At 38.1% G+C, this 14,532-nt stretch overlaps 1 protein-coding gene and 1 pseudogene across 4 annotated transcripts in view; one reads left to right on the top strand and one right to left on the bottom strand.

Moving 5' to 3' along the window:
- Window positions 1–14,495, bottom strand: part of ALG9 (ALG9 alpha-1,2-mannosyltransferase) — a 222,550-nt gene extending 208,055 nt beyond the window's left edge. The window contains exons 1-3 of one of the 4 annotated variants that reach the window (XM_077112967.1): window positions 13,788–14,495; window positions 12,786–12,924; window positions 11,009–11,143 (exon numbers count right to left, since the gene is read on the bottom strand). In XM_077112967.1, coding sequence (XP_076969082.1) covers window positions 11,009–11,143; window positions 12,786–12,924; window positions 13,788–13,918 — 405 coding nt within the window. In that variant the 5' untranslated portion in view covers window positions 13,919–14,495. Of the gene's footprint in view, window positions 1–11,008; window positions 11,144–12,785; window positions 12,925–13,666; window positions 13,762–13,787 lie in introns of those variants that run through there. The other 3 variants (XM_077112969.1, XM_077112968.1, XM_077112970.1) reach the window with 3 other exon arrangements.
- LOC143644243 (akirin-1 pseudogene) lies at window positions 838–1,719 on the top strand (annotated as a pseudogene).
- Window positions 14,496–14,532: the final 37 nt, after the last annotated feature.

Raw genomic sequence — 14,532 nt, 5'->3', positions numbered from 1 at the left:
GATGGGATCTAGCAGGGGAGGAAAAGTCTCAAAGGTCCATTATTGAACATGTGAAAAAAGCAGAATACAGACTGTAAGCATTATATCAATGTTAGGTTTCTTGAATTGGCTGTACTTAAGATGGTTACATAGGTGAATATCCTTATTTTTAGGAAATATACATGGCAGTATTAAGGGTTCAAGGAACATGATGTATATGACCTACACTCAAGTGTTCAAAAACTGGATTGACAGACAGATAGATTGACTGATAACAGATAGATGGATAGATTGAATGATATGGCAAATATGGCAAAACTTTAAATTGGTAGACCTGAGTATCTAGCTGGGGGTGGGGGGGTACTTTGTCAGAGTTCTCAATATGGGGTTTGTAATATTTTTTTAACTGTCCTATAAGTTTGAAAGTATTTCAGAATAAAAAGTTTAAAAAAGGCTTGGGCAGTACAATGGTGGCTCGGGGCAGAATTTTCACCTGCCATGCCAGAGACTTGCTTTCCATTCCCAGCACCTGCCCATGTAAAAAAAAAAAAAAAAAATGTACTGAAAACATATACATTGAACAATATGTAGATGCTGTTAGAAATACAGATAATTTCAGAACAAGGTATCTACCCTTAAGGATCCCTCATCTAATTGGGGAGATTACAAATATACATTTAGAAAATTAAAATTAACACATTAATAAATGATAGAAGGTAATAATTGTATTAAAGAATAGTACAATGATGCCCACTATCACTACTAGGATCAGTGCTTTAGAGGAAGAATTCTGGGTTTGCCAAGATTTGAAGCAACCATAATAATCAAGTGCAAATAAAAAAACCTAGGCAAGGCTTGCGAGCCCCGCTGAGGAGCCGGAGGTCAGGCTACAGTTACTGCCGCTTCCCCGCCTGGTCCCTGGCCCCTCAGCGACATGGCGTGCGGGGCGACGCTGAAGCGGCCTATGGAGTTCGAGGCGGCGCTGCTGAGCCCCGGCTCCCCGAAGCGGCGGCGCTGCGCCCCTCTGCCTGGGCCCGCTCCGGGCCTTAGGCCCCCGGACGCCGAGCCGCCTCCGCAGCTTCAGACACAGATCTCACCGCCGACTCTGCAGCAGCACGTCCCGCCTGGTAGCGAGCGACGCCTTCCAACTCCGGAGCAAATTTTTCAGAATATTAAACAAGAATATAGTCGTTACCAGAGGTGGAGACATTTAGAAGTTGTTCTTAATCAGAGTGAAGCTTGTACTTCAGAAAGTCAACCTCACTCCTCAGCACTCACAGCACCTAATTCTCCAGGTTCCTCCTGGATGAAGAAAGACCAGCCCACCTTTACCCTCCGTCAAGTTGGCATAATATGTGAGCGTCTCTTAAAAGACTATGAAGATAAAATTCGGGAGGAGTATGAGCAAATCCTCAATACCAAACTAGCAGAACAATATGAATCTTTTGTGAAATTCACACATGATCAGATTATGCGACGATATGGGACAAGGCCAACAAGCTATGTGTCCTGAAGGTTTCCTATATATATGAGTACCAGGTTTGACCTCAAGAGATGGCTGCTGTACACTTTTTGCAACTGGTTTGATATCACATTTCAGCTCCAACTTTGCATCCTGAGAACACTTAATCGTTTCTGCAGGTCCATTTTATACAACTTGAAAGACCTTGAAACTTTCTGGTTGCCACAAGCATATCTTTCTTTCCTGCTCATCCAATAAACAGCTGTGCCCTACTGTGATAGATTTTCCAAACAAAAAACCTGGAGCAGCAGTTTAGCAAAATATGCCTTCAGTGGCACTCAACAAATGGAGTTTCCCCAAGTACAGCTCTGTAAGAAGGGTGTGTGTGAGAGTGTGTGTATATGTGTGTATGTATATTTTAAGTTATTATTTGTATTGTGCAAATTTTTTGATCTTGGGGATTCTGGCTGTGAATTTGATGCACGACAATTATGGTTAAAAAACATTTGCTTGGTCTACAGAAGATCATTAATGTTTTGTGACCATATAGTTGTAACAGTGGATTGTTTATGTGTAGGTATTATTGTTAAATACAGGGACTGTTTCCAGGCACAGAATATGAATCAAAGTTAGGATGAACATTAGATGTGATTATGATGACATAGCAAAGGTCTGCAATCTAGGTCTACAAATGCATGGTGAGGAATTAGAACAAACTGGAGGATAGGCCATTTGACACATGGACTCTGCCTAGCCATGTTAGAAAAATACTTTGACTCCAAGCCTTAAAATATCCATATGGAGTCTGTGTTCACCTCATTCATATAATCAAAAAGCTCACTGGACACTAAACTCTCCAGGGAACGGAGCTCCCCTAGAGCAAGAACATCAGGGTTTGTTCCATAGCATAGCACAGGTGAGCATGGAACGGGGCCAGGCCGCAGCGGCATGCTACTTGGGCAGAATTTAGATCCTTTAGTCAGGTTTTCCTAAATTCTTTTAAGAGGTGTCCATGTTCAACTGCTTGAGCTTTATTTTGGCAACCCCCTTCCTGAGGTTGCTTACTGCTGGTTCTTCACTTTGTTTCCAAGGCTGAGGAACAGAAAGTAGCCTCTGTTTTGAGGAGGTGGAAATTGAGTATACATTTATTTTTTACTGTGACTTATTCAGGACCACATTTTACAAAATGCCTTGTTTCATTTATTATTATTTCTGGAAAGGAAAGTTCTATTGAAATTGTTTTAGTTTAATAAAGAATAGTTTTTTTAATTAGGGCTTATTTTGAAAAATTCTGAATTTAATTCAAATGTATGACAGTACCTTCAAAAGTAAGGTAATATTCATAGACAGTTGTTCTGATCAGATGGCTTAGAGAAATTTCTGAAATATTCACATTCAAAGATTCCTTATTAATGAATGTCTTTGACTTAAATCTAACCAAAAACTGCAACATTATTCTTTGTACATTTTCATTATATAGTGTTAACAAGCTTAGTTGCAAACAAATAAAATACTTAAGCTATTTGTTTACCTTGCCTTCTTACTACTGTGATAATGTTTATTCATTCAAATAATTTATGTGAGGCTGCTATAACTTTCTCCAGTTCAACATTACATTGAAGATTTATAGGCTTTAAAGCCCAGCATTAATCTTTTAATAATTAAAGAATGATTTTATTTCCTATTTGAAGGCCAAAAAAAAAAAAAAAAAAAAACCTAGGCAAGACATATAGTTATTTCTCTACTGAGTCCCTCATAAAACAGAGAAGTTCAAAACATACAAGTCCTAGGGAGTGCAAGGGTGGTTTAGTGGTAGAATTCTCGCCTGCCATGCAGGAGACCCAGGTTTGATTAACAGTCCATGTACTTCCCCAAAACAAAACTAACAAGTAAACAAATGAACAAAAATTCAACAAATGGTGCTGCAATAACAGAATATTCAGATGGAAACAGAATGAAATGTGACCCCCACCATACAGCATACAAAAAAAAAGTCCTTTATTAATCATGTCTTGCCTCTGACAAGTTCACCTTTCTGTAGGTGCTACCTTGACAAAGTTTTTTTTTTAATTCCAAAAAACACCAAACACAAACATTCTTAACTTTTATCATTCCTAATAAGTATGTAATCAGTAATTCACAACATCATCACGTAGTTGCATATTCATCATCATAATCATTTCTTGGAACATTTGCATCTATTCAGAAAAAGAAATAAAAAGAAAACAGAAAAGAATTCATACATACCACACCCTTTATCCCTCCCTTTCACTGATCACTAGCATTTCAATCTAAATTTATTTTAACATTTGTTCCCCCATTATTTATTTTTGTTCCATATGTTTTACTCGTCTGTTGATAAGGTAGATAAAAGGAGCATCAGACACAAGGTTTTCACAATCACACAATCACGCTGTGAAAGCTATATCATTATACAATCATCTTTAAGAAACATGGCTACTGGAGCACAGCTAGTTTCAGGCAGTTCCCTCCAGCCTTTCCATTACATCTTGAATAACAAGGTGATATCTATTCAGTGCATAAGAATAACCTCCAGGATAACCTCTCAACTCTGTTTGGAATCTCTCAGCCATTGACACTTTATTTTGTCTCATTTCACTCTTCCCCCTTTTGGTTGAGAAGGCTTTCTCAATCCCTTGATGCTGACTCTCAGCTCATTCTAGGAGTTTTCTCAATCCCTTGACACTCAGTCTCAGCTCATTCTAGGATTTCTGTCCCACATTGCCAGGAAGGTCCACATCCCTGGGAGTTATGTTCCATGTAGAGAGGGTGAGGGCAGTGAGTTTGCTTGTTGTGTTGGCTGAGAGAGAGAGGGGCCACATCTGAGCAACAAAAGAGCTTCTCTTGGGGGTGACTCCTAGGCCTAATTTTAAGTAGGCTTGACATATCCTTTGTGGGGTTAAATTTCATATGAACAATCCCCAAGATTGGAGGCTCTGATGCTCCTTTTATCTACCTTATAAATAGACAAGTAAAACATATGGATTAAAAATAAATAAATAATAGGGGGAAGAAATGTTAAAATAAATTTAGTAGATTGAAATGCTAGTGATCAGTGAAAGGGAGGGATAAGGGGTACAGTATGTATGAATTTTTCTCTTTATTCTTTTTACTTCTTTAAACTGATGCAAATGTTCTAAGAAATGATCACAATAATGAACATACAACTAACTATGTGATGAGAAAAAAAGGAAGAAAGAGCAAAAATGAAGGAATTAACTGTCCACTTGGAAGAACTAGAGAAAGAACAGCAAACTAACCCCAAAGCAAGCAAAAGGAAAGAAATAACGAAGATTAGAGCAGAAATAAATGAAATTGAGAACACGAAAACAATCATGAAAATCAACAAAACCAGAAGTTGGTTCTATGAGAAAATCCATAAAATTAATGGACCCTTGGTAAGGTTGACAAAAAGAAAGAGGATGCAAATAAATAAACTCAGAAATGGAAGAGGGGACATAACCACTGACACCGCAGAAATAAAAGGAGGTAATGAGAGGATACTATGAACAAGTTTATACTAATAACCTAGACAATGTAGATGAAATGGACAACTTCCTACAAAGGCATGAACAACCAACAGTGATTCGAGAAGAGACAGACAACCTCAACAAACCAACCACAAGTACATAAATTGAATCAGTCATTAAGAAGCTTCCAAAAAAGAAAAGTCCAGGACCAGATGGCTTCACATGTGAATTCTACCAAACATTCAAGAAAGAATTAGTACCAATCCTGATCAAACTCTTCAAAAACAAACTGAAAAGGAGGGAAGGCTACCTAACTCATTCTATGAAGCCAAAGCCAGACAAAGATACTACAAAAGAAAATTACAGACCAATCTCTCTAATGAATATAGATGCAAAAATCCTCAACAAAATACTTGCAAGTCGATTCCAGCATCGTTAAAAGAATTACACACCATGACCAAGCAGGATTCATCCCAGGTATGCAAGGATGGTTCAACATAAGAAAATCAATTAATGTAATACACCATATCAACAAATCAAAGCAGAAAAACCACATGATCATCTCGATTGATGCAGAAAAGGCATTTAACAAAATTCAACATCCTTTCCTGTTGAAAACACTTCAGAGGATAGGAATACAAGGGAACTTCCTTAAAATGATAAAGGGAATATATGAAAAACCCACAGCTACCATCACTGTCAATAGAGAAAAACTGAAAACTTACCCCTAAAGTCAGGAATAAGACAAGAATGTCCACTGTCACCATTGTTATTCAACATTGTGTTGGAAGTTCTAGCCAGAGCAATTAGACAACAAAAAAATGATAAAAGGCATCAAAATTGGAAAGGAAGAGGTAAAACTCTGTTTGCAAATGATATGATACTACATGTCAAAAACCCCGAAAAATCCAAAGAAAAACTACTAGAGCTAATAAATGAGTACAGCAAAGTGGCAGGTAACAAGATCAACACTCAAAATCTGTAGTGTTTCTATACACTAGCAATAAGCAATCTGAGGGGAAAATCAAGAAAAAAATTCCATTTACAACTGCAACCAAAAGAATAAAATACTTAGGAACAAATTTGACTAAGGATCCAAAAGTCTTATACAAAAAAAACTATAAGAAATTGCTAAAAGAAATCACAAAATACCTAAATAAATGGAAGGCCATACCATGTTCATGGACTGGAAGACTAAATATAGTTAAGATGTCAATTCTACATAAATTGATTTATAGATTCAATACAATACCAGTTAAAATCCCCAAAACTTACTTTTCAAAAATAGAAAAACCAATAACCAAATTTATCTGGAAGGGTAGGGTGCCCCAAATAGCTAAAAATATTCTGAGAAAGAAATGAAGTCGGAAGTCTCACACTACATGACTTTAAGGCTTATTATGAAGCTACAGTGGTCAAAACAGCATGGTACTGGCATAAAGACAAATACGCTGAATAATGGAATCAAATAGATTGTCCAGATACACACCCTCTCATCTATGGACAACTGATGTTTGATAAGACAGTCACATCAACTCACCTGGGACAGAACAGTCTCTTCAATAAATGGTGCCTAGAGAACCGGATATCCACATGAAAAAGGATGAAAGAGGACCCATATCTCACACCCTATACAAAAATTAACTCAAAATGGATGAAAGACCTAAACATTAGATCAAAGACCATAAAACTTTTAGAAGAAAATGTAGCGAACTATCTTATATATCTTGTAATAGAAGGCAATTTCCTAGATCTTACACCCAAAGCACAAGCACTGAAGAAAGAAACAGATAAATGGGAACTCCTCAAAATTAAACATTTTTGTGCATCAAAGAACTTTGTTGAGAAAGTAAAAAGACATCCTACACAATGGGAGACAATATTTGGAAACAACATATCAGATAAGGGTCTAGTATCCAGAATATATAAAGAGATTGTTCAAATCAACAACAAAAAGACAAACAACTCAATTACAAAATGGGCAAAAGACTTAAACAGACACTTCTCAGAAGAGGAAATACAAACGGCTAAAAGACGCATGAAGACACGTAAAAAGATACTAACTTCGCTGGCTTTTAAGGAAATGCAAATGAAAACCTAATGAGATATCACCTCTCACCCACCAGAATGGCCATTACCAATAAAACAGAAAATGACAAGTTCTGGATAGGATGTGGAAAAAAGAGGCACACTTATTCACTGTTGGGTGGAATGTAAAATGGTACAATTGCTGTGGAAGGCAGTTTGCAGTTCCTTAGGAAGCTAAGTATAGAATTGCATTTGATCCAGCAATATCAATGCTAGATATCTATTCAGAGGACATGAGAGTAAGGACACTGTGCTGGTTTGAAAGGAAGTATGCCCCCTAAAAAAGCCATGTTTTAATCAAAATATCATTTCGTAAAGGCAGAATAATCTCTATTCAATACCGTATGTTTGAAACTGTAATCAGATCATCTCCCTGGATGTGATTTAGTCGAGAATGGTTGTTAATGGATTAGAGGACAACATGTCTCTACCCATTTGGGTGGATCTTGATTGGTTTACTGGAGTCCTATAAAAAAGGAAATATTTTGGAAAATGAGAGATTCAGAGAGAGTAGAGAATGCTGCAGCAGAGAGTCCACCAGCCAGCAACCTTTGGATATGAAGAAGGAAAACACCTCCCGGGGAGCTTCATGAAACCAGAAGCCAGGAGAGAAAGCTAGAAGATGATGCCGTGTTCACCATATGCCCTTCCAGCAGAGAGAGAAGCCCTGACTGTGTTCATCATGTGCCTTCTCACTTGAGAGAGAAACCCTGAATTTCATCGGCCTTCTTGAACCAAGGTATCTTTCCCTGGTTGCTTTTGATTGGACACTTCTATAGACTTGTTTTAATTGGGACATCTTCTCAGCCTTAGAACTGTAAACTAGCAACTCATTAAATTCCCCTTTTTTTTGTCTGTTGTCTTTACTGCTAAAGCTTCAGACCCCCTGAAAAAAAAAAAAATTCCCCTTTCTTAAAAGCCATTCTGTTTCTGGTATATTGCATTCCGGCAGCTAGCAAACTAGAACAGACACAAACAATCATTTGCACACCAGTGTTTATAGCAGCATTATTTACAATTGTCAAGAGACAGAAACAGCCCAAATATCCATCAACAGATGAGTGGCTAAACAGCCTGTGATATATACATACAATGGAATATTACATGGCCGTAAGACAGAATAAAGTCATGAAGCATGTAACAGCATGGATGGACCTTGAGGACATTATGCTGAATGAGATTAGCCAGAAACAAAAGGACATTGTATGGTCTGATAGAACTAACATTAATGAATAAACTTGGACAATTTCAGTTAAGAACAGAGACCATCAGGAGATAGAAATAGGGTAGATATTGGGTAATTGGTGCTGAAGGGATACAGATTGTACAACAGGACTGATGATAAAAATTCAGAAATGGATACCACAATACTACCTAACTGTAATATAATACTGTTAGTATACTGAACGAAGCTGAATGTGAGAATGATAGAGGGAGGAGGATTGGGGGCACAGATGAAACCAGAAGGAAAGATAGATGATAAAGATCTAGATGGTATAATCCAGGAATGCCTAGAGTGTATAATGGTAGTGACTAAATGTACAAATTAAAAAATGTTTTTGCGTGAAGAAGAACAAAGGAATGTCAATATTGGAGGGTGCTGAAAATAAATGTTCATTCATATTTTAAAACTTCAACTTCTGTATGAGACTAATGCAAAAAATGCTTATTTCATACAAAACCTATATTTGACTAGTGCATTTCCTAATTTAACTTATATGGACAGGTTAATTAAACACCATAAGTACATGGAACCTCAAATAGGGCATGAGATTTGGTTGGTTTGTCCAGAGTGATGCCCTCATAAATCTCAGAGTGATTTGAACAGTGAATAAAGAAGTATTTGCAAAGTCCCCTTGGTAGAATGGCAAGAAAGGGAAAAATTCAACTTTGCCATTTGGAGAATTCCTGATATTCTCACAAGCAGTGAGGCAACCAAAGCAATAGCCGACCCCTCAATTTTGGGGTTTGTTCATATGACACTTATCCCCACAAAGGATAGGTTAAGCCTACTTACAATTAGGCCAAAGGGTCACCCCCCAGAGAACCTCTTTTGTTGCTCACATGTGGCCTATCTCTCTCAGCCAACATGACAAGCAAACTCACTGCCCTCCACCTCTCTACGTGGGACACAACTCCCAGGAGTGTAAATCTCCCTAGCGATGCGGGACAGAAATTCTAGAATGAGCCGGGACTCAGCATCTAGGGATTGAGAAAATCTTCTTGACCAAAAGGGGGAAGAGAAATGAGACAAAATAAAGTGTCAGTGGCTGAGAGATGTCAAACAGACCCAAGAGGTTATCCTGGAGATTATTCGTATGTCTTATACAGACATCCCCTTTTTAGTTTAAGAGAGGTTAGAGAAAAGTTAGAGAGGTTAGAGAGAAGTGCCAGAAACCGTAGAGCTGTGTTACAGGAGCCATGTTTCTTGAAGATGATTGTGTAATGATACAGCTTTCACAATGTGACTTTACGATTGTGTAAATCTTATGACTGATGCTCTTTTTATCTACATTATGGACAAATGAGTAAAAAATAAGGATTAAAAATAAACAAATAATAGGGGGAACAAATGTTAAAATAAATTGAGTAGATTGGTAAGGGGTTTAGAAAAAAAATAGAGGGAACAGGTTAAATATATTGGGTAGATGGAAATACTAGTGGTCAATGAGAGGGAGGGGTAAGGGGTATGGTATATATGACCTTTTTCTTTTTATTTCTTTTTCTGGAGTGATGCAAATGTTCTAAGAAATGATCACAGTGATGAATATACAATTATGTAATGATATTGTGAGCCACTGATTGTACACCAAGTATGGAATGTTCATATGTTAAGGATGTTCGTGTTTGTGTGTTGTTTTGGTTTGTCAATTAAAAAAAAAAGAGAGCTAAATGAGAAGGCTTAAACGATATCCAAAGGAACAGAGTGGCAACAGTAGCAGCATGCTCAGCCCAAAAACACAATCCATAACGTCATAACATAAAATCCAAAATATTCAGGTTTCAACTGAAATCACGCCATATAAAGAACCAGGACAATCAAGACAATCAATAGATGACAACCTCAAGAAGACAGACATGTTAGAATTATCTGACAAAGTTTAAGTAATCATCACAAAAATACTTCAACAAGAAATTAAGAACACACTTGAAATAAATGAAAAAACAGAAAGTCTCAGTAAAGCAACCCAAAAGATATAAAGAAGAACCCAATGGAATTTTAGAACTGAAAAATTACACTAAAATTAAAAATTCCATGGATAGGCTCAACAGCAGAATACAGGAGACAGAGAAAACAATCAGTGAATAGGAATACAGAACAATAGAAATTACCCAATCTGAACAACAGAGAGAAAAGAGGCTGGGGAGAAAAAAAACAGAACAGAACCTCAAGAGCCTGTAGACTTTTAAGAAAAGATCTAACATTCATGTTACTGAAGAGGAGAAAAAGGACAGGGCTGAAAAAATACTCAAAAAAATAATGGCTAAAAACTTCCCAAATTTGACAAAAGACAAGAAACAGAGCAAACTTTAGACAGGATAAACCCAAAGAAATCCACACCAAGACATATCATTGTCAAATTCCTGAAAACTAATCAGATTAGGTGCTAGTTAATGCCTAATTGTCCTTTAGTATCCTACTTAAATTAGGTTCTCCTAATATGCAATCCCATTGCACACTGCACTTTTCCACCAAAAAACCCACCACTTTAATAATTACTTCTTCAATGTTCATTTTTCCTGCTAAGCTTTAAGTTCTTTGAGGATGGGGACTTGGTCATTATTACACCCACAGAACTTACAGTGTCTATTAAATAAAAGTTGATACATTAGCATTTGTTAATTGATGAATGAATGGAAAAATGACCCTTCTTCAAACAGAGTCCCCCACTCCCAAGTACCAATTTCTTTTGTCCTTTCCTCAAAACCATTCTAGAGCACCACCTCTTGATCAGTTGTGACTGCATCTCAGTTGGCTTGCTCTTACCTTATTAGTCTGTAGAATTCTTGCATGAAATGCAGCTGGCCAGGCATGAAGCAACAGGTAAGCATAGGAGCGAATGGCATAAACTGGGGAATATTCCCAAGTCTGGAACCCCTTCCCATAAATGAGGTAGTGTGTCTAAAACATATAAACAGAACAGTGCAAAATAGATGGAGTCAAGTTTACAAGGGTCAAAAATCCTCATTAGAAAGATGTATATGAAGTTTCTAAGTAGAAATATTAGAGACAAAGGTACTCAAAAATGCCAAAATCCTCAGCAGAATTTGCAGCTAAAAGATTAAAAAAATAATTTAAATGACCAAAATTTCAAAATATTAGGACATTACAAATTCTACAAGACCACTGTTCGATTTTAAAAACTCAAAAGTTTACCCTCTATTTTTTTAAAATAGTTACTAACTAAAATAGAGGAATTCTAAATCCTCTATTTTCTTATACTACCTGCACCAAGCTTTCTTTCTCTGATTTTTTTTCTTGACACAAAATGTGATCAATAAATTTTACTTCTGAAATATCTATAGTAGGAAGTCCACAAAGAATATCTAAAATGTATAAATCAAGAAAGAGCTATATAACTTATAATTATGGCCTAAGAGTCACCCCCAGAGAACCTCTTTTGTTGCTCAGATGTGGTCTCTCTAAGCCAACTTGGCAGGTGAACTCATTGCCCTCCCCACTATGTGGGACAGGATTCCCAGGGGTGTAAATCTCCCAGGGAACATGGGACAGGACCCCCCGGGAGGAGTCGGGACCCAGCATTATGGGATTGAAAAAGCCTTTTTAACCAAAAGGGAGAAAAGAAAAATGAAACAAAATAAAGTTTCAGTGGCTGAGAGAACTCAGAGTTGAGAGGTTATCTTGGAGGTTATTCTTATGCATTATACAGATATCCCTTTTTAATTTACGGTGTACTGGAGTAGCTAGAGGGAAGTATCTGAAACTGCTCAACTGTATTTGAACAGCCTTGATTCTTGAAGATGATTATATAACTATATAGCTTTTGCAATGTGACTGTGTGATTGTGAAAACTTTATGTTTGAGGCTCCTTTTTATCCAGGGCATAGACAGGTGAGTTAAAAAATAAGGATAAAAAATAAGTGGGGAGTGGGGGATAAGGTGTAAAAAAATGTGGGCAGATTGAAATACAAGTAAGTGGTCAATGAGAGAGAACAGTAAGGGGTATGGGATGTATGAATTTTTTCTTTCATTTTTCTTTTTATTTCTTTTTCTGGAGTGATGCAAATGTTCTAAAAATGATGATGATGATGAATACACAATTAGGTGATAATTCTGTGAGCCACTGTATACTATGGATGCACTGTAAGTGTGTGAAGATTTGTTAATAAACATATTTTTAAAAAATAGCTATATAAACATGTTGTTTAGCAACATCATTTTAGTAAGTATCAGAAAAAATAGCTAAAAGTTTAAACAAAGTGGTTGCTTCTAGGAATTTGGACATGAAAGTAAGGCAGAGGGCTAACTCTTTCATCTAAGTTTTGTAGTAATTGTCAACTTTAAAAACTATCTTCAGTATTAACTTTATAGAAAGAATTTTAAATAAAAGTGCAAATTACACCTTTAAGGAAACCAGCCAAACTCCCCACAGCCATCAGTAGTAGGCAAATCATGTTTAGAATACAAAAGCGAAAATAATTTTTCTAGTAGTCACCTTTGTATATTATTTGTATCCTGACTGGTAGCAAAGTCCCAAGCAGCCAAATCAAAAATAAAAGAAAACTTTAAAGAAATCACCTACTGGTTCCCAGTAGTTGAATGTTTCATCACAGTCAGAGATGTTGCTAAGGAGAGCAGCACATAACCTTGCTGAGAGCAGACACTTGAAAGCAGTAGATCCTTCAGGTGCCCAAACTTGTCCTGCTTTGTTCCCAGATAAACTGTTCAGAAGAAAAAAAAAAAATCAAGAAGAACCTGTTAACCAGAAGGACTAATACTAGTCAGAAAGGACAGGAGGGGCAAGGGACATCAAAGCACTTCACTTATTAACCTAAAAAGGTGAACATCAGCCCTTCTTTCTGAGTGCAATTAGTAAGGAAAGAAATAAGACTTTCACTCTTTCCACTTTTAAAGGTGTAAATTAAATCTTACACTTTAGCTACTTATATGACACTTTTATCCCAAAACAACTAAAGATTTGAAGGCAACACCGTCATTCTTTTCTTCTCTTAGTAAGTTCATTAATTTCCCTGGCTTTATTCATTCGCCCATTTGTTCAAAAATGCAGAAGCCTAATATGTGCAAAGTACATAACCTCCTCCAATTCCATGTGCTGATAGCTCCATCAACGCAACGCTTGGGCTTGGGGAGAGCTGGCTGCAGTTGCTGGAGGTTGGGAAGTTGGAAGATTTGGGGGCGGGGGGATAGCGTGGGGGGTAGGGTGGCGAACAGAAAAAGAGTAAAGGGGCAGGACTCCTGAGTCCATTACAGAAACAGTGAGAAACAAAAGTAAAAGGTACACTCTCCACTCCTGCCAAAGTCTCCCACAAGGCTCTACCAACTCAAGCCCCACGAAGCCAGGCCACTCAAGGCCTGAGCAGGAGGGACTACAGACTCGCTCTCCAAGGTTTCTTTTAGAAAGAAGGGTCCCGAGGCGAGGCAAAGAACGAAGGTTGACCTGACCAGGAAACGCAGAAGGGTCCGGCTGAAGAAGCAGCCAGGGCCTCCCGGTCGGGGGCCAAGCGAGAAAACCCCAAATCGCGCCGCCTAGCCGGCCACGCCCCCACCGCGCCCGCACACGTACTCGCTCCGGTGCTCTGCGGTACCAGTGTCTCGGCTGCACAGCAGCTCCCGCAACTTTTCCGCCGCTGATGTCGGGTCCCCGACACCACTCCCGCTTCCCTTCAGCCGCTGGCGGGCCCCTCGGCTCGCCATGGCAAGCGTGGTTAAAAGAGAAAAAAAAAAAAAAAAGGTAGAACTCAACAAGCTATGAAGTCAGCGACCGCGAAGACATAGCTTTGACTAGCAAACGGTGTCCGCCGAGGGACAAAAGACCTTGACATGCGCAGACAAGACTAAATTGTTGCATTTGGTCAATTGGGCAGGTCCCCAACAGAGAAGACATAGGACTTTAGACTTTACTTTCACCATCATAACCATCACTTCCACATGCTTCTAACTCTAGGTACTACTCCCTCAAACTTTTCTTCACTTTTCAATATTCTGCACTCGCCTGCCAAAACCGACCCTCAGCTCCGCTATTTAAATGTAAGCACAAATAGAAAGTGTTTACGAAGTGAAGTATTCAGTTTAAGCCCATAGCACCACTGCCTACCAAAGGGAGGTCCCTAGGAGGCCACTTTGACCTCTCTCTATTTTAGCGACGAGTGAGAGAACTAGCCTGTAGGCATGTAACTGCTTCCGGGAGGCTAAGCAGTAGTGGCAGAATATAGAATGAGAAGAAAATGAAAGCCTTAAGAAATTCTGTGCAGCAAATTCAACCAAATAACAGTCACAGCCATTGCTGCTACAGCATTTTACAACTTTTA

The sequence above is a fragment of the Tamandua tetradactyla genome, chromosome 8 (genome assembly GCF_023851605.1).
Source record: "Tamandua tetradactyla isolate mTamTet1 chromosome 8, mTamTet1.pri, whole genome shotgun sequence".
NCBI classification, from domain to species: domain Eukaryota; kingdom Metazoa; phylum Chordata; class Mammalia; order Pilosa; family Myrmecophagidae; genus Tamandua; species Tamandua tetradactyla.
The sequence above is the reverse complement of the archived record's forward strand: the minus strand, read 5'-3'. Positions and strand labels throughout refer to the sequence as shown.